The 18,105-nt window shown below is 41.4% G+C and overlaps 1 protein-coding gene and 1 non-coding gene across 2 annotated transcripts in view; one reads left to right on the top strand and one right to left on the bottom strand.

Annotated features, from left to right (window-relative positions):
* TPK1 (thiamin pyrophosphokinase 1) overlaps window positions 1–6,354 on the bottom strand; it is a 335,002-nt gene extending 328,648 nt beyond the window's left edge. The window contains exons 1-2 of the mRNA XM_059396203.1: window positions 6,264–6,354; window positions 5,798–5,856 (exon numbers count right to left, since the gene is read on the bottom strand). Of these exons, the coding sequence (XP_059252186.1) occupies window positions 5,798–5,840 (43 nt within the window). The 5' untranslated portion in view covers window positions 5,841–5,856; window positions 6,264–6,354. The remainder of the gene's footprint in view (window positions 1–5,797; window positions 5,857–6,263) is intronic.
* LOC132017088 (U6atac minor spliceosomal RNA) lies at window positions 1,664–1,788 on the top strand. Its single transcript, XR_009404165.1, has one exon. It is a non-coding gene; the product is annotated as a U6atac minor spliceosomal RNA (small nuclear RNA).
* Window positions 6,355–18,105: the final 11,751 nt, after the last annotated feature.

Below are 18,105 nucleotides of genomic sequence, written 5' to 3'. Positions count from 1 at the left end.
CAATCATTAAGCTGTACCTCTGAAACTAATACAATATTATGTCAGTTATACCTCCATTTTTAGAATTAAAAACTATAAATTGATTTTTTAAAAGACTTTAAGTAATCTCTACATCCAGTGTGGGGTTTCAAGCTACAAGCACGAGATCAAGGGGCACATGCTCCACCAGCCAGGCGCCCCTACAAATTTATTTGTAAAAAGGAAAAATAGAGCACCTGGCTGGCTCAATCAGTAGAGCGCCAACTCTCAGGGTCATGAGTTCAAGTCCCATATTAGGTATGGAGATCACTTAAAAATAAAAATAAAAGAATAAAAAACCCTCCCCCATAGAAAAATGCCAAGAGTAAAACATTTCACAAATGATCTACAAAAGGCCAATGAACACTCAAAAAACAAGTATCCTGACATAAAGGAAATGTAAATTAACATCACAGAAATACCTCTAGACATCCACCAAATGGCTAAAACTTAAAACTAATTCTAAGGTTTAGAAAAGAACATTCTAGGGGATGAATTTTGCATGAGCTAAGGCAAGAATATTAAAGCTGGAACAAATGTTCATATAAGTAAACATGGGTAGTTCATGTGGCTTGGTCACAGACAGGGAAAGATAAAATGTATTCTGGAAAAGTAGTTAGGAATCAGAACTCCAGGTATCTTCAAGTACAACAGAAGGACTTTAACCCATATATGATTAGCAACCCCATGACACGGATTACAGCTTAGTACAGAACGTTCCAAGGCCAGGGATGGGGAGGGGATACAGAAACTTTCAGAAGAATTTATCTCCTATACTGCATTAAATTTCTCTGTTCTCCACAATCTGATGTTACCTTCACTCCTCAACCAAAATCTCCATCTGCACTCTCCAGCCTACGCAGACCTCCCACCTGGTCAGAGGCAGCACGGAACTTTCACTCAGGGCACATCACCTCTGTCACTCTTCCACTCCCCCGAGCCTGCTCTCCATTTAAGTCCAGTGCTTTTGCAGAGGCACAACTGAGGTCTACACATTCTGTGATTTTCTGACTACTCCAAACTGCCCTCATCTCTTTCTCCTGAGTCCTTCCCTTCCCTTCCCTATACTAGGTAATTCAACATTGAACTAGAATCCATACTATTTTGTTCTCAACTCTCTAACCAGACCATTAACTCATGGCTAAAGGGATCACACCTTTCACTTCTGTACCCCTGTAGCACCTACTACCAAAGAAAATACACAGCCAGCTGGCAGTGCCTCTTGGTAACAGAAATGCTAACATACCCTGTCATTCAACAGTTCCATTTCTAGGAATTTATGCTACTGATACATACACATACACACAAAAAAATATGGCCAGAAATACGCATTATAGACAGTAACAATAAAACTACAAATAACCTAAATGTCTATTAAGAAAGATTAGTTCAGGGGCGCCTGGGTGGCTCAGTGGGTTAAAGCCTCTGCCTTCAACTCAGGTCATGATCCCAGGGTCCTGGGATCGAGCCCCACATCGGGCTCTCTGCTCAACAGGGAGCCTGCTTCCTCCTCTCTCTGCCTGCCTCTCTGCCTACTTGTGATCTCTGCCTTTCAAATAAATAAATAAAATCTTTAAAAAAAAAGAAAAGAAAAGAAAAGAAAAAGATTAGTTCATTTAAGTCCATACCACCTATCAAAAAACAAAACTTGCGTGAAAGCAGAGAAGGTCGATACTTCCCTTGACAAGGATGGATGAGGCCGTCTGACCTGACAACAACCATATATAAAGTCACTACCACCTAGTTTGTGGCATCTAACCATCAATTTCTTTGTTTTTTAAACCACTATATTGTACACCTGAAACTAATTATGTTAGCTACACTGGAATTAAGGTTAAAAAAAAACTTGGGAGGGGCGCCTGGGTGGCTCAGTTGGTTAAGCCTCTGCCTTCAGCTCGGGTCATGATCTCGGGGTTCTGGGATCGAGTCCCACATCAGGCTCTCTGATCCACAGGGAGCCTGCTTTCTCCTCTCTCTCCCTCTCTCTGCCTGCCTCTCTGCCTACTTGTGATCACTGTCTGTCAAATAAATAAATAAAATATTTTTTAAAAAAAACTTGGGATACCTATACATATGGATCATAACAAGATAAATGAAAAAAGTTGCAGGAAAAGGGTAAATAGGTCATATATATATATATATATATATATACACATAATTTACAACAACAAAATTTTAGAATGATAATCTCTGGTAAGTCGATGAACTTAAAAAAATTGTTCACTCACTGCCCCAACAGATTGAATTACAAAAGATTTTATAATATGAATCCATTTTCTTTAAAACAAGGGCCATAATATGCTGAGGTATATGTACCAAATGAATATTTAGAACATATGCCAACTGTTAATGGTTATTCCTAGAAGAGGAATTACAGAAAACTCTCATCTACATTAGTGTTTCTTTTAATAAGCACTTACTTTAGTTACCCTCCCCCCACACACAGAAAAAAGATTAAAAAAAAAAAATCTTTGAGCTAACGATACCAGAGAGATAAGCCTTGCCTTTTGGTCCACTTGGCAATTAGTTAAAACCAGCTTAACTGTTGGACGGCCCACTATATTAAATCTGAGTAAGCATTACAGGGAAATCACATCTGCAAATCAGATTCACAGAAATTACTGAATGAAAAGCTACTTCTCTACTAGCCAAGTATTAAATATCTGTCTCATGAAGGGAATACTGCTAGTGTAAAGTGATGCCTAAATATTTGCTGAATCACTGCAAAATGCAAGCATTGCACTGGTCTCTCCTAATACAGGGTTCTGTTTTTAAGTATCTCTTGGGTATCTGCAGTCTACCGCAAACTTGCCTCAGGCCTTTGTTTCAAGGCCAACACCTGAGAGGAGGCAGAAATCCCTACATACTTTCACCGTTAGTGGAGGAAGAAGCTCTGAGAACCACTAAATCACAGAGAATCCCGAGGGAGCACTGGATTCTGACTCCATGGATCTGTGCTTCATAAAGGATATTAAAGTTCTTACAGTTACTCTATATGCCCTGCTCCACAGAGGGACTTACCAATGTCTGATTTAATGCGTCTGGACCCTCTCCACTAAACCTTTGATAAAAACAGCAAGGAACTGCCCGTTTTTCTCTACTGCTCCAAATAGTTTCCCATCTCAGCACTGACCCGGAGATCCAACTGCCATTTTGTTTTCCCCTTGGACTTACTGCTCAACAGCTTATCACTGATGCTAAGTGCTTTATATGTATTACAACGAATTTATACTAACAATGCTGTTAATTATTCATATTTTATCAGTAAACACCATGAAATACAAGGTTTGATAATTCGTGCTAAAAAGAAAACCACAAGCTCAAAATGGAGTCACTTACGCTAGGCCAAACTAACTGCAGTTTCAACCTCACCCAGAAATGTAGTCTTCAGTTAGGAATTATCTGGTTGGCACCAATGAGGTCATCTGTTACATGGGCCTTTGTCCATTTCCCAAAGGAAGGTGACCTCATCCCAAACAACCCTTTTTTTCTGTTGATTTCCTTTTCCCACCTTTAAAAAAAGGAAAACAAAAACAAAAAAACTTCTCCCTTTCTGTAGCCCTTTGGAGCTTCCCTCTACTTGATAGCTGGGATACAGCCGGATTTCATGAATCAAATAAAGCCAATTACATCTTGAAAACTCACTCAGCTGAACATTTGTTAGCACTAGTAACAGTGGCAAAACTAGGGTTTAAACCTAGAGATTGATTCCTCAATCTAAGCTTTACTATACCACACTATCTCTGGGATATATTCTCTTCAACCTAGAAAACACCAAAAATCTTCAGTCAGATGTTGCCACAAAATGAACAAATCTTTTAGAATTTCTAAGGGAAAAAAAAAAAAAGTTTTATTGAAGCTCAAGTCTTGGACAGCTGCCCTGGATACACAATCTTTGCAAAGAAAGTGCTCCAGAAAAGGAATATTTGATGTAGGGTTATACACCCTTTTTATGTAAAAAGTTACAAATAATAAGACAAAGAACATTTCAGAAAGTTTCAGACCTTCTCTTAAATTTCTAGAATAGACTGTAGGACTTTAATCTTAGGGGAAACAGGGAAGTTTCTTTTTCTTATCTTTTGTGTTCAGAAGGCCCCTCTTTGGTGTATGTGTTTCTTTTTTGTTTGCTTAACAAAGCAGATGTACAGTGTGTGCTCTGGGCACAAAGAGAGTCTATACCCTGGAGATTCTGCAGTCAATCTGATCTTAGTAAATGTTGAAGTATAGCTAGCTTCCTGGGGGGCCCACGAGCAGGGCCCACAGATATTAAAAGCTGAAAAGTTCCTTTATCACAGTAAAGTGCTTAGGTTTTCACAAAACTGAACATGAACATGCCACATGGATCAAATGTTTAGTCACAGACATGCAAGTCTGGCTACTATTGGGTTACTATGAACTTGCTTCACAGTAGAAAAGCCATAGAAAAGCCACTGCTTTTCTCAACTTCTGAAAAGCTATTTACAATAATAATTAAACACTCAACCTCTCAACCAAGTCAAACAGATTTGTGTTCAGATTTTCCTTCTGTTACTGCTTTCCGTTACTTGCAAATAAGACATAAAGGTATACGTGAAAAACTTCGCATACTGAATGTCTGAAGAGTAAGAAGTCAAGGTCCCCTACTTCTACTCTTTGTTTTACCATCAATATTCCCAGGATATGAAACAACTGGTCAAGTCCAAATCAAATTCAATACGCTAACCAGACCCAATCATCCACGTGTCTATAGGAAACCATATATAGATAGATAGATAGATAGATAAAACAGGACTTCTTCACAACCAAGAAAAACTGGTAAAGAAATATACTTAATTCTTTTTTTTTTTATGTTTTTAAAGATTTTATTTATTTATTTGACAGAGAGAAATTACAAGTACACTGAGAGGCAGGCAGAGAGAGAGAGAGAAGGAAGCAGGCTCCCTGCTGAGCAGAGAGCCCGATGCGGGACTCGATCCCAGGACCCTGAGATCATGACCTGAGCCGAAGGTAGTGGCTTAACCCACTGAGCCACCCAGGCGCCCCAGAAATATACTTAATTCTTATTAAGAAATTATCACATAAGTCCATTACAACACATGACAATGCTATCACCCTAACTCATACCTCCCATCTATAACTGTGAATGACGATCATTTGGTAAAACAATAAAAATCCACAAGTGAGTGTTAGAGCTTTGAAACATCTTGTATTCAAGGACACCTCTGAATGGCTCAGTGGGTTAAGCCGCTGCCTTCGGCTCAGGTCATGATCTCAGGGTCCTGGGATCCAGTCCCACATTCCACATCAGGCTCTCAGCTCAGCAGGGAGCCTGCTTCCTTCTCTCTCTCTCTCTCTCTCTCTCTCTGCCTACCTGTGATCTCTATCAAATAAATAAATTAAAAACCTTTTAAAAAAAAATCTTGTATTCAATAAGCTCTGGGGTTTTTAATGGATTAAAAATGCAAGACGGGCAAAAATGCCTGATCTTAACCCCGCTGGATGCAGAGTAGTTCGAGCTGCTCGTTCTCGAGCCCTAAGGGCTCACGTCGCATGTGGCGCTCCCTCTTCTCCAGGTAGCGCGCACCCGGGAAAACGCTGAGGCAAGGGCTGCCCTCTATCCCTGTGACTTCAGGGGAGGAAACTGAGGCAGGAGAGGGGCTGAGGAGTGTGCCTAACGGCTCAGGACTCGGGAGTCTGCGGCCGACTGGGGACCCTTCTGGGTCTCGAGTTCGGCCCTTTTAACCTTTCAGGGCTCGGAGGCAGGGGCAGGTGACGGCGAAACGTGGCAAGAGTACAGTACCGGTGGGAAGAAGGGGTTCCAACGGGGTAAAGACATGCTCCATATCGGACTACAGGCCTCTGCATTTAAGAGGGAAAAAAAAAAAATAAAAACACAAGGGAAACGCCACATTAGGATGCCTCCTAGCTAATTCACAGTCCGCGAACTCCCCGAGGCCGCCGGCCGCGTCCACCCCGCGCTCCCGCGGCGGCTTCCGGGCGGAGCTCCAGGGAGCCCCGGCGCTGGGGGTCCCGCCGCCCGGCTCCGCGGGGAGGAGCCAAGAGGGAGGCCGGCCGGCGGGGCGGGCAGACGCCGCGCGTGCCTCCGGGAGCCGCTCCCTCCTCCCTGTCCCCGCGCACCGCCACCATCCGGGGACTGCAGAGCCAGACGCGGCTGCCCACCACCCCCCTTCCTCGCGCTGCCCGCCCCACCCCGCGGCCCGCGCGTCCACACGGCGGGCGGCGCGCTGAGCGGCGGCCGCACTTACACAATGGCGGGTGGAGCCCGCGGCGAGCGGAGCCGGGGCTGCGGGAGCGAGGGCGATCGACCGCTCGGAGCTCAGCTGAGGAGCCTCGACGGCGCGCGGCTGGCGCTCGCCGGCTTAAGTAACGGGCGCGCGAGGCGGCCCCGCCCCCTTCCGGAGCCGTGGGCCGGTGCGGGCCGCGCGTTCCCGCCGGGCCGCGCGCCCCCGACGTCGCCGACGCCGGGCCGCGCGCCAGCTGACTTCCTCCCGCGGCTGTCTTCCACGCCGGCTCTGCGCTCCGGCGGCCGCGGGAGTCGCTGCCCAGCGCTCTGCGCTGCCGTCCGTGAGGAGGCCGCGCTGGGCTCCAAACCAAGCAGAAGCCGCTCCGTCACCCTTCCTCAGCCTGGCCTCAGAGCCGGGCAACCTTCCGGTTTTCCGGAGCCCGTCCTCCCGGTCCCCTTTCCGCCCCGATCTCCGCGTGCCGCCTGCAGCCCGAGCGGCCCCGCGGCTGTCCTTCCTCCCTTCCCGGCGGGCCTAACCAGAGGAAGGTGTCGAAGCCCCTAACGGGAACCCTCGTCCGAGGGGGGGCCCTCGGGCCGTGCCCTTGCCGCCAGTTACAAGAGGACTCGCCAAGTACAGGAAGGAGCGTCGGTGACAGACCCCAGCGGGAGCCTCTTCCGACAGGAAGGACGCCACCGTCACGGGCCCCACGTGGAAGAAGCTGGATGTCGCGTCCGCCAGCGAGCCCAGCGCGCTCCACCGACGAGATCCCTCCTCATCCCGAACTCTCGCTCTGCTCCAGGAACTGTCGGTTCAGAGCAACCTCCCGCCGTCCTCCTCCCTGAAGTAACGGTCCTCTCCTTTGTGGGGCTTACCTGTGGTGTCGCCACAGCTTGCGGGCCCTGAACTGCAGTTCTTTGCTATTCTGGAACAAACGCATTTTGCTGACAAAACTGTTTCATCTTTCAGGTCAATAAAATTCTGTGTTTGTTTGGGGGTTTTTTTGTTTGTTTGTTTGTTTTTAAAGATTTTATTTGACAGAGAGAGAGAGATCACAAGTAGGCAGAGAGAGGCGGGGAAGCAGGCTCCCCACCAAGCAGAGAGCCCGATGTGGGGCTCCATCCAGGACCTTGAGGCGGTGACCCGAGCTGAACCCAGGTGCCCCTGTTTGTTTGTTTGTTTGTTTGTTTTTAAAGATTCATTTATTTGAGAGAGAGCACAGCCTGTGAGCAGGGTGAGGGGCAGAGGGAGAGAGAGAAATCCCCAAGCAGAACTCTCTGAGAAGCTTGAGCAGGACTCGGGGCTCATTCCAGGACCCTGAGATGGTGACCTGAGTTGAAATCAAGAATTGGACTCTTAACCCGCTGGGACACCCAGGCGCCTGCAGGTCAATACATTTTTAGTTTGAAAAAAATTTAAGCCACCTACTAGCATTTCTATTTGTTCCTTAACACTCCTAGGATGGAGTGCTCACTCCTTTTGCCATGGAGCTTTTCCAAAACTAAGCAATCTTAATCACCGGAAAAATTCTTACTTTAGGCAAAAATCCCCTTACTGTAGCTGTCAATGTTCCCAACTCCCAGCGCCACCACATGTTGGAGGGATCCCTGGTCCTCATAATCATCTTCAATGTATTGCGTGGAAAGCAAGATGGGGCCACTCATATCCAACAGTGACCGTGTTAAGCCGTGATTTATGCAGCCAAATATGTTGCAACTAAGACTAGATATCACTGAAAACAACACAAGCTGAGGATACCCAGAACTGATAACCAGGGAAACCAGAAGAGGTCTGCAAAGGCACAAAGTCCGGATTAAACGCCTTTAAAGAGTGAGGATCTTTCCAAGAAAAGACCAGACTTTCTAGATAAGGATCTTTTCACAGCTGACCACATCAAAAAGGTAATTGCCACCAAAGGCTCTGCCCTGTTGATCTCTGAACATTCTCCGTGGCTTGAACATAATAAGCAGCACGTGCCAACAGCTCTCTCTGACCGACTGAGGCTTTATCTCAACTGCACACTCCCAGACTGACTTTGACTTTGGTTTGTTAACTTCCTACCCCTTGTATTTTGCTTGGCGGGTGACTTTGTCTTACACTTTGCTTCGTGTGATGTGTGAGAAGCCAAATTAAACACACAGCAACATGCCATTGAGTTTGAAATCTTGAAGCTGCTTTACAATTATGTTAATCTTGCTTTATGACGGAATAAAGCTGACATTGTGGAAAGACACAACTCATGTGTGCACCTCCATAGTGTGCTCGTGGCAACTACCCAGACTTTACCTTTTCTAGGCTAAGTTCAATTTTCTCAAGGTTCTAACGTGATGTGACTTTTAGACTCTATCATCCTGGTTCCTATTCTCTGTATTTAATGTTGCTTGTAAATTGTGGTTCCAAGAACCAGTGAGAACAGCACATTTCTCAGCACACAGCAACTCCTGCAGACCTCTGCAAGACTAAGTCTTGACCAACTTCTAATATGACTTTTAGTTGCACAAGCCCTGTCCCTAGATTGACCCCAGTGCTGCTCCTTCCACCCCCATAAAATGCCTGCCTGAGAATGCTTGTCAACAAAAAATCTGGTCAGAGACAAGGAAAAATCGTATTATATGCAGTTTGCAAATACGGAAATGCAGTCTTGAGTAACAAGCTAAGATTATGCTCTGAAGAGGGAGGATTAGGCTTAGGTTAAATAGGCAAAACACGCAAATTCTGTGCCTTTATGGAACCTGGTTAGACTCCAGTCCCAAACTACTAGTTTAAGGAGCAGAATAGAGCTCGATATTTCTGGCGGTAGTTTCAGGATGTGGCAGCCATTGGAGAGCATGACACAAAGGGTTACAGGAGTCTTTTTGCAAATTTTACTGAATTTTCTGCAAGTTTATCACCTTAGGCTGTGTGACTGCTTTTGTTCCTCATGGTCATTCGGCTTGTTTAAAATGTTAGTGTTTCAATGGGATACTTATGCAGCCATCAAAAGAAATGAAATCTTGCCATTTGCGATGACGTGGATGGAACTAGAGGGTATCATGCTTAGTGAAATAAGTCAATCAGAGAAAGACAACTATCATATGATCTCCCTGATATGAGGAAGTGGTGATGCAACATGGGGGCTTAAGGGGGTAGGAGAAGAATCAATGAAACAAGATGGCATTGGGAGGGAGACAAACCATAAGTGACTCTAAATCTCACAAAACAAACTGAGGGTTGCTGGGGGGAGGAGGGTTGGGGTTATGGGGTTATGGACATTGGGGAGGGTATGTGCTTTGGTGAGTGCTGTGAAGTGTGTAAACCTGGCGATTCACAGACCTGTGCCCCTGGGGATAAAAATATATTATATGTTTATAAAAAATAAATAAATAAATAAATAATATTTTAAAAAATGTTAGTGTTTCCTCCCGTATCATCATGTCTGTCAGTTATTACTTTCTAATTTGAGGGTGTCTTTTGTTCCCAACATTATGGCTGCCAGATTTACTGTCTGTTCTGGCCAAAATCTGATGATAACCTCTTACCTCTCAAAGGGCTTAAAATTGTGACATATTATCTCTAGCAACTCAGAAGTGCCTCTTTCTCTCCTCTCTCTGTCCCCACCTGCCTCTCTCTCCAGGACCTGAGAGCCATTTCTTTGAAATATAATCATCAGGAGGGATTGGGCCTCTGTTTCCCCGTCTCTGTTGGGGGACAGAATCCTAGCTTCCAGCTAGCAAACAATGTGTGTCCTAATCACATAGACACTGACAACACTTTATAATTTTTTACTTCTCTGACTCTACTAGGTCCTCCACTTATTCCTCCCTTATTCTCCCTTTAAAACACTCAAATCACTTCTGCGCAAATCAGAATGGAGCTCAGCTTTTTCTCCTACTATCGGTAGTTACTAAATAAAGTCCTTTTTAACTTCTTTAATATCTGACTGTTTATCTCACAATGTTCCAGTTGTAATCCAGTCATAGAAGAGTACAACATTGTCTATGTTGCTTCACTTTTTTAGCTACCAGATCAAATAGAACTTTCAGGTGTTTTTCACATTTACCTCTCTTAAGCCAAATGTATACCTATCTCATACACAATTTTAAACCCAACTGCTAATTAATATTATGAGTTTGCAATCATAGTTGGGGCCCACAGGCCATTTCAACTATGTCACCTACTAGCTATGGAACATTGAAACTTCAGTTTCCTCAGGTATAAGACAGAAATAAAGTTGTCTACTTTGGAAGGGTTCTGTAAGAATCAAAGGATTCAGTACAGATAAACACCTGGGCTGGTGCTAGCATATACAGATTGACAGCAAATGTTTGTCCTGCTCCATGAACATGGTACTCCATATATATCTTGAAGACGTCACTGTTGATAGCTGTAGCCTACATTTTTGCAAAGTTTTTATGAGTAATCTAGACCAAGTGTCTCCCAAAATTGTTTAAAAGAAAGCTGAAATACTTAACTACAATAAATTTCAAAAGTCTACCTGTTTAAAGATGCCACCAGTGAAACTAAGAAGACAACAAACCAGAGATGGAGTGAAAATATTTGCACATGTAACAGACAAGTGGTTGTTCTATCCAGATGACATGAAGAACTACAAACCCATCAGTAAGTCAAGCAAAACAGTGAAATAATGACAAAGGATATAAACAGGCAAATTACAGAAAATATTCACATGGCAAATAAACATGTGATAAACACAACCGTTGACAGAAAATGAACAAAGCTTCCAGATTTTCTAAAAGAAAGGAGTTTTATTTGAGCCCAAGTCAGGACAGCTGCCCTGGATACACAATCTTAGCAAAAGAGTGCTTTGGCAAAGGAACATTTGCTATAGGGTCGTACACACTTTTACCATAAAAAGTTACAAATCATTAGACAAAGGACATTTCAGAAAGTTGTAGACCTTAAGTTTCTAGCAGGGCTGTAGGACTTTGACATCATGGGAACCAGGGAAGTTTCTTTCTTCTTCTTAACCTCTGTGTTCAGAATGCTCCTTTTAGGCGTGAACAAAGCAGATGTACAATGTATGCCTGAAACACAAATAATGCCCGTGCTTTGGGGTTCTTCAAGGTCATTTTGACCTTAGTAAATGTTAAAATATAGCTTCCCTGGCAGCCCAGAAGCAAGGCCCACAAACATTAAAGGTTGAAATTTCCTTTATCATTACAAATTTCAACAGTGAGATAAGTTTATTTGTCAGATTGCAAAACTTTTAAATAATAAAGCAAATTTACATTTACTGACCAATTATCTTGTTGCAGTCACTGGTTTAAGGTCTTTTATATTTTATTTCATTACCTTAAAATGGAGGCCCCAACTATAACAAAGACCAAATTTTAGTAGTTCACTTATTCAACCTGTTGAGGGCAGTTTGGATCAGATTCTACCATGCTTGTCATTTTCACTCATCCATCAATAAAAATGCTTATTATTTTAGGACCTACATGAAGTATCATCTCTGAAAAGTCTTCCCTGAGATTTGCTCAAACCCCTCACAATTAATCTCATTTTGCTTATAATTTCATTACATTCTTTTATGCTTCTTTTTATAGTTCTTTCCATAGTCTGATATAATAGGATTCATTTTAAATGTATGCCACCTTGTGGCACAAGAAGGCTGCCTGAAGTCAGCCTTCACCTTATACATTTCAAGCATTAGGAAGGAAGAAGAGCAAGGAAAATATTATCTGCCATATAAAGAGACCTGAGAGACAAAATGCACCAGACAATTAAGGAAAACATTTTCAGGCTATTGCAACAAGGAGCACACCCTAGATCCTAAGATCCACATGTCATCACAGTGTAATTTTGCCTTAGATTTTATGGGGAGGCATAGATAAATTAAAAGTGAGATGATTTGGAGCTGGGACCATTTTGCACATGGGGGAAATCTCAGTCAGCTGAACAGGAAACATCTCTGTGTTTAGCTCCTTTCAGGCAAACTTTTTTTTTTTTTTCACCAACTGCCAGCGCCGCCCGGGTATGGGCCCGACACTCCAGCACCATCCATTTTCAAGGCTAGTTGATTCGGCAGGTGAGTTGTTACACACTCCTTTGCGGATTCCAACTTCCATGGCTACCGTCCTGCTCAGGCAAACATTTTTAATATCTAATCACTCATGAGACAAAGAATGAGGTGCTGGATATACCTGGAACACATCAATTCTATCTCAAAAGAGAGAGAGAGAGTGAGTTGGAGGATCTCTTAATAAACAGATACATAAAGAGGTCTCTTTATCAGTTAAAAATACAAGGGAATCATCTGAGAATCTTATGGGAGTCTTATCGAAGTCATATGGGGAGGGTATTTCATTGAAATAACCCTTTTCCTGGAACACAAAAAGGTGGGGAGGAGGTGTCCAGCAAACAAGAAGTGGGGAGTTTCTTAGCCATCACTCTCTCACTGGAGCTCAGGCTCAGGTGAAACTCTAACATCCTTAGAGGCTTCTCCTAAGTCTCACACAATACTTTAGTCAAACCTAATTGGCTAGCACTTAATCACGTGGCCCATCTGGTTTAATGGAGGCCGGAAAATGCAGTCTTTTAGATGGGATGCAGTAGAGCTCACAAAAATGGGTACTATTGCTAAATGGAAAAAGATCCAACGTTAAGAGCAGGCTAGCCAAGCCCGGGTTGCCGTCGTATCCAGACTCCATAACAACCACTATCTCTTTTCCTCTTTCATCTGCCTGCCTCTCTCCTCTAGTGCCGGCAGAGTAGCCAAAGTTCTTCTAAACCGTAAAATAAATCGTGTCCCTGCTTGCTTAAACTCATCAGCTGATTTAAGAAGAAAATCTAAACTGAAAAGGCCTTGAATAATTTGACCTTTGCCTATACACAATCTTATAGCATTTCTTCTCCTCACATATGAAGATCCAACCAAACTTGCTTCTGTCATGCTTTTTAAACAGAACAAGTCCTTTCTGTTCCATTTTCTTTCTGGAATGTTCGTCTCCCTGGCTCACCAAGTTCTTCACATCATTGGCTCATTTCAAGCTCAAATGTCATCCCTTCAAAGAGCCTTTAATTTTCCATCAAAAAATTACCTCCCTCAGTCACTATCTTAGACACTGTTTTTCTTCTTTGGAACATTTGTTCATTTATTTATTGACCCTGTTTTCCATGACAAGGCCAGAATTTGGCCTAATCTGTTCACTGCTATATTCTCAGGGCCATAGTATATAGTGCATAGCAAGCTCTTTTTCTCTGCCTCTCTCTCCCCCCCCTTATATAATTGTGTGTATATATACATATGTATATATGTATATATGTATGTGTATATATACATATGTATATATACACATACATACACTATATATATATTTATATGTGTATAATTATATATATATAATATAATATATGTATGCATATTTGTACAGGATATATTTATTAACCACAAGAAGATTGGCATATCACTAAAAATATCCATTATGCCATAGGATAAATATGAGCTAGACATTATTTATTTAACCTATGGATAATACTTTCTTTTTTCATTTTATTTTATTTTATTTCTTTTCAGTGTTAACCTATGGATGATACTTATTGAATGAGAGGCTTTAGAAATACCTGGACGTTCCACGAACTCTCAGACATTGACACCTTATATGTTAGAAGTCACTTACATAATAGAAAACGTTCTTGCTTTAGCAGTCAATAACCTGGCTTTCAGTACCAAAAGGGAACAAACTCTTATCTTGTTTCAAACACTGTTATATTTGTGAAAGAACAATAAGCTTCTGTCTTGGTTAAGCCATTCTTATCTAATCCCCCCACCCCGGCCAAGCTTTGGTTATACACAGTCCAACTTTAGTCTGAACCACCAAGAGGCATCAGCTAAGAAATGATGCCTGGGGTGGTGAAGCACAAAAGTGAAAGGATTTGGGGTATATTCTAGGGTCAGAATCAGCTCTTCTTGGTCATGCATCAAATATGGGGCATGCGAGATATGACTCCTCTATTTTTTGCTTTTACAGTGAGGTATATAGTAATTTTATTTACTGAGATGGGAGCGGACAAGCGAAAGGAGAGGGAAATGAATTTAAAAGGAATAATATAAATGTAGGGAATATCTGTGTAAATGTGGGCAGGGTCAAAACCTCACCCGTTTCCTCTTATGGTCATCACCTGGGCCTGAGAATTAAATTAATGTAACAGATTAACAGATAGAACAAAACCATACACATCTATTTAATATAGTTTTATGTAACATGGACGCCCTCATAAGTAAATGAAGGCCCAAAGAAGTAGTAAAACCCAAATGCCTTCAAAGTGGGTTTAACAAATAAAGGCAATTGTGGAAAAGTAAGTAAAATGTAAAATGTATGGGGAGGCTAACAGAAAATGAGCTATTTTAGCAAGGTCTATTTGTCCAGAATACTCTCTGCCTCCACTCTGGGTCTCTGGTGGTAAGAATGCTTCTCTTCTCCTTTCACATGGGAGTCTGAGCTCCTGCTTTCAGAAAGAGGTCAGAGTGCTCTTCTTAAACGTGCTGTTTTTCAAGTGCCTTTAATTCAAAATATTCCTTATGCCACAATGGTATATTTGGGGATGTCCTATAGCCTGCCACTCTTCAGGATTTAAAAGCCTTACTAGCTTATCTACCATAGTCTTGACTATGTGCTTTTCAATCAATAAATTATAGAATTTGGGAGGCCTGCCAAATGTTAAATGTTAAAAAATCATCCTGTTTTCTATAAAAGATTTTTATAAATAGTAAGACATACATGTTTTTAATCGAGAAGACTCATTATCACTTTAAAAAAACCTTCAAACAAATCTAATAAATTTAATGCTCTTTTTCTGAGCATTTGGGATTTTCTGAGCAGGTGGGATGATTTTTAAGGAATTTTACAAACTGATTTGTAAGTATAGGAGAATAATAACTCCTTTTTTTTTTTTTTCCTTAGAGAGAGTGTGCATAGAGGGGGAGGGGGTGGGGCATACAGAACAGGAAAGAATCTTACGCAGGCTCCACACCTAGTGCAGAGCCCATAGAAGGGCTTGATCTCTCTACCCTGGGATCCTGACTTGAGTCAAAATCAAGAGTTGGAAGCTTAACCAACCCAGCCACCCGGGCACCCCGATAACTTAAAAAAAAAAAAAAAGGTCAAAGAAATGAGATTTTCCTAGTAGGAAAAGAAAAATATATGTCATGACAGTAATTTTAAAAAGGTAACATGAAGGGCGCCTGGGTGGCTCAGTGGGTTAAGCCGCTGCCTTCGGCTCAGGCCATGATCTCAGGGTCCTGGGATCGAGTCCCGCATCGGGCTCTCTGCTCGGCAGGGAGCCTGCTTCCTCCTCTCTCTGCCTACTTGTGATCTCTCTCTGTCAAATAAGTAAATAAAATCTTTAAAAAAAAAAAAAAGGTAACATGAAGTGGGGCACTGGGTGCCTTAGTTAAGCTGCCAACTCTTGCTCTCAGCTCAGGTCTTGATCTCAGAGTCATGAGTTTAAGCCCTGTGTTGGGCTCCAGGCTAGGTGTGGAGCCTACTTAAAAAATAATAATACTAAAAAAATTAAAAATAGAAAATAAAAAGGTAGCATGAGCATAGAAACAGGTATTTTGATAGAACAAAATAGAGTTCAGAAGCACACTTACATGTGTGGGAATTTAGTTTATGATAAATGTGACATTTTACATTACACAAAAGATATAGTGACATAGTTAATAAATATCTTTAAAAAGTGTATCTTGATATAATTATCTATACATGGAAATAAATAAAAATAAATTTCTACTTCATACCACATAAAGATAAATTTCTAATGTATTAAAAGCTAAATATAAAGGTCAAATCCTTTTTGAGTAAGGATTTTAAAAAGTAATATTTAGATGAGGAAGGTCTTTGGTAACTCAACTCAGAAGTCAACTCAGATTTGACTAAGAAATTTTAAACTTTTATAAAGAGAAAAACAACCTAAAAAGACAAGCAGCACATAGTGAAGAAATCTATGCAGCATGAATATCAAGCAAAAACTTACTAACCAGAATATAAAAAGAGCTTCTGCCAATCAAAAAGACAAAGCAGTCCAGAGAACAGCAGTTCAGGGGAGGAAGAAAAATGCCAGTAAATACATCAAAGATACCCAGCTCTCTAATAATTGCAGAAATAGAAACAAAAAACAATAAACCTTATAAAATTAAAGAATGGAAAAGATGAATAATATCTAGTGTTTAAGAGGACTTAGGGAAATGGGCATTTTCATACACATTTATGTATTCTAAGTGGATAATTCCTTTATCATTTATATCATTATTTTAAATGCACATTCCTTGTGACCCAGCTCTTCTACTTCTAAGACTCTGCTTGAAAATAAGACTTGCACACTTTCTAATGATGTGTGCACACAGGTGTGAACTGTTGCATGGTTTAAAATGGCAAAAAGTTTAAAATGTCCAAAATAGAGGAATGATTGATAAATTAATTTAAAGAATACAATATAATCTGATGCAAAGATTAAATGAAATGAAGCAGCTCTATATACTCTAGAAAATGACAAACTGATTTTACAATACATACAGAATTACAAAGAGAACATAAGAGCCTAAAGAATCTTTACCAAGAAGGGGCGCCTGGGTGGCTCAGTGAGTTAAGCCACTGCCTTCGGCTCAGGTCATGATCCCAGGGTCCTGGGATCGAGCCCTGTGTCGGGCTTTCTGCTCAGCAGGGAGCCTGCTTCCTCCCCTCTCTCTGCCTGCCTCTCTGCCTGCTTGTCATTTCTCTCTGTCAAATAAATAAATAAAAAATCTTTAAAAAAAAAAAAAAAAGAATCTTTACCAAGAAGAATAGAATAGAAGGAAAATATCTCCAAAAAAGTAAAGATACAGGATAATATGTGGAACAATTTTTAAACTATAATGTTCTTAAGATTCACCTGATGAACTTGTTTATTTTATTTTATTATATTTTTTAAAGATTTTATTTATTCATTCAACAGACAGAGAGATCACAAGTAGGCAGAGAGGCAGGCAGAGAGAGAGAGGGAGAAGCAGGCTCCCCGCTGAGCAGAGAACCCAATTCGGGGCTTGATCCCAGGACCCTCGGATCATGATCTGAACTGAAGGCAGAGACTTTCACCCACTGAGCCACCTAGGGTTTTTGAGGCCACATTCCCAGAAATCCTGACAATCCCGGTGATTTGGATTGATTGACAATCATCCTTCAGAAACAGCATCCCAAATTCATGCTCTATGTTTTTGGTGGTTAAATATATATACATGTTCCAGGGAACAGACACAGCTCATTTAAGCAGCATTTATGTTATATTTTGTTATATACTCATATGTATTTCTATGTATGGTGTTTATTTTTCAATGACTACCACCAGGTATGTTCTGTTTAAAAAACCACAGACCCCCACACCTTACCCATCTCTATCTTCTGGTAAATATGAGACTTATTTAGGACATCATCCTAATTCATCATTTTTGGTCACTTCTAGTATTTAGTATTTAGTATGAACTTAAGTATATTTTAATTAAATATCAAATTAGTGTATTTTAATTATATTAGAGCATATAGTATGATACTATATTTTTGTATGTTTTAATTAAGTATTGAAGTCTATTTTAATACTAAAATTCACTGTAAGTCTAAAAACTAGTTATTAAAATAGGCTCCGTTATTAAAATTCTGGACTATTCACTGTAAAACTTAGATCTCATATTTGACTAAAGACTTTCTTCCTCTCCCATCTCCCAAAGGAGACTTGTGGGGTTAACGATTTTGAGTGTGGGAGAAAAGCATTCTGCTCTCCCACAACCTTCTCTTTCCCACCCTTCCTTGGGATTAACACTCAACTTTGGAGCCTGAAGAGGGAAAAAGTAGACAGATGGTCAAGATGATATTGCTGTCTCTTTTTCATTGGT

This window comes from Mustela nigripes, chromosome 4 (assembly GCF_022355385.1).
Source record: "Mustela nigripes isolate SB6536 chromosome 4, MUSNIG.SB6536, whole genome shotgun sequence".
Classification (NCBI taxonomy): Eukaryota; Metazoa; Chordata; class Mammalia; order Carnivora; family Mustelidae; genus Mustela; species Mustela nigripes.
Note: the sequence above shows the minus strand (reverse complement) of the source record. Positions and strands in the feature narration are given on the sequence as shown.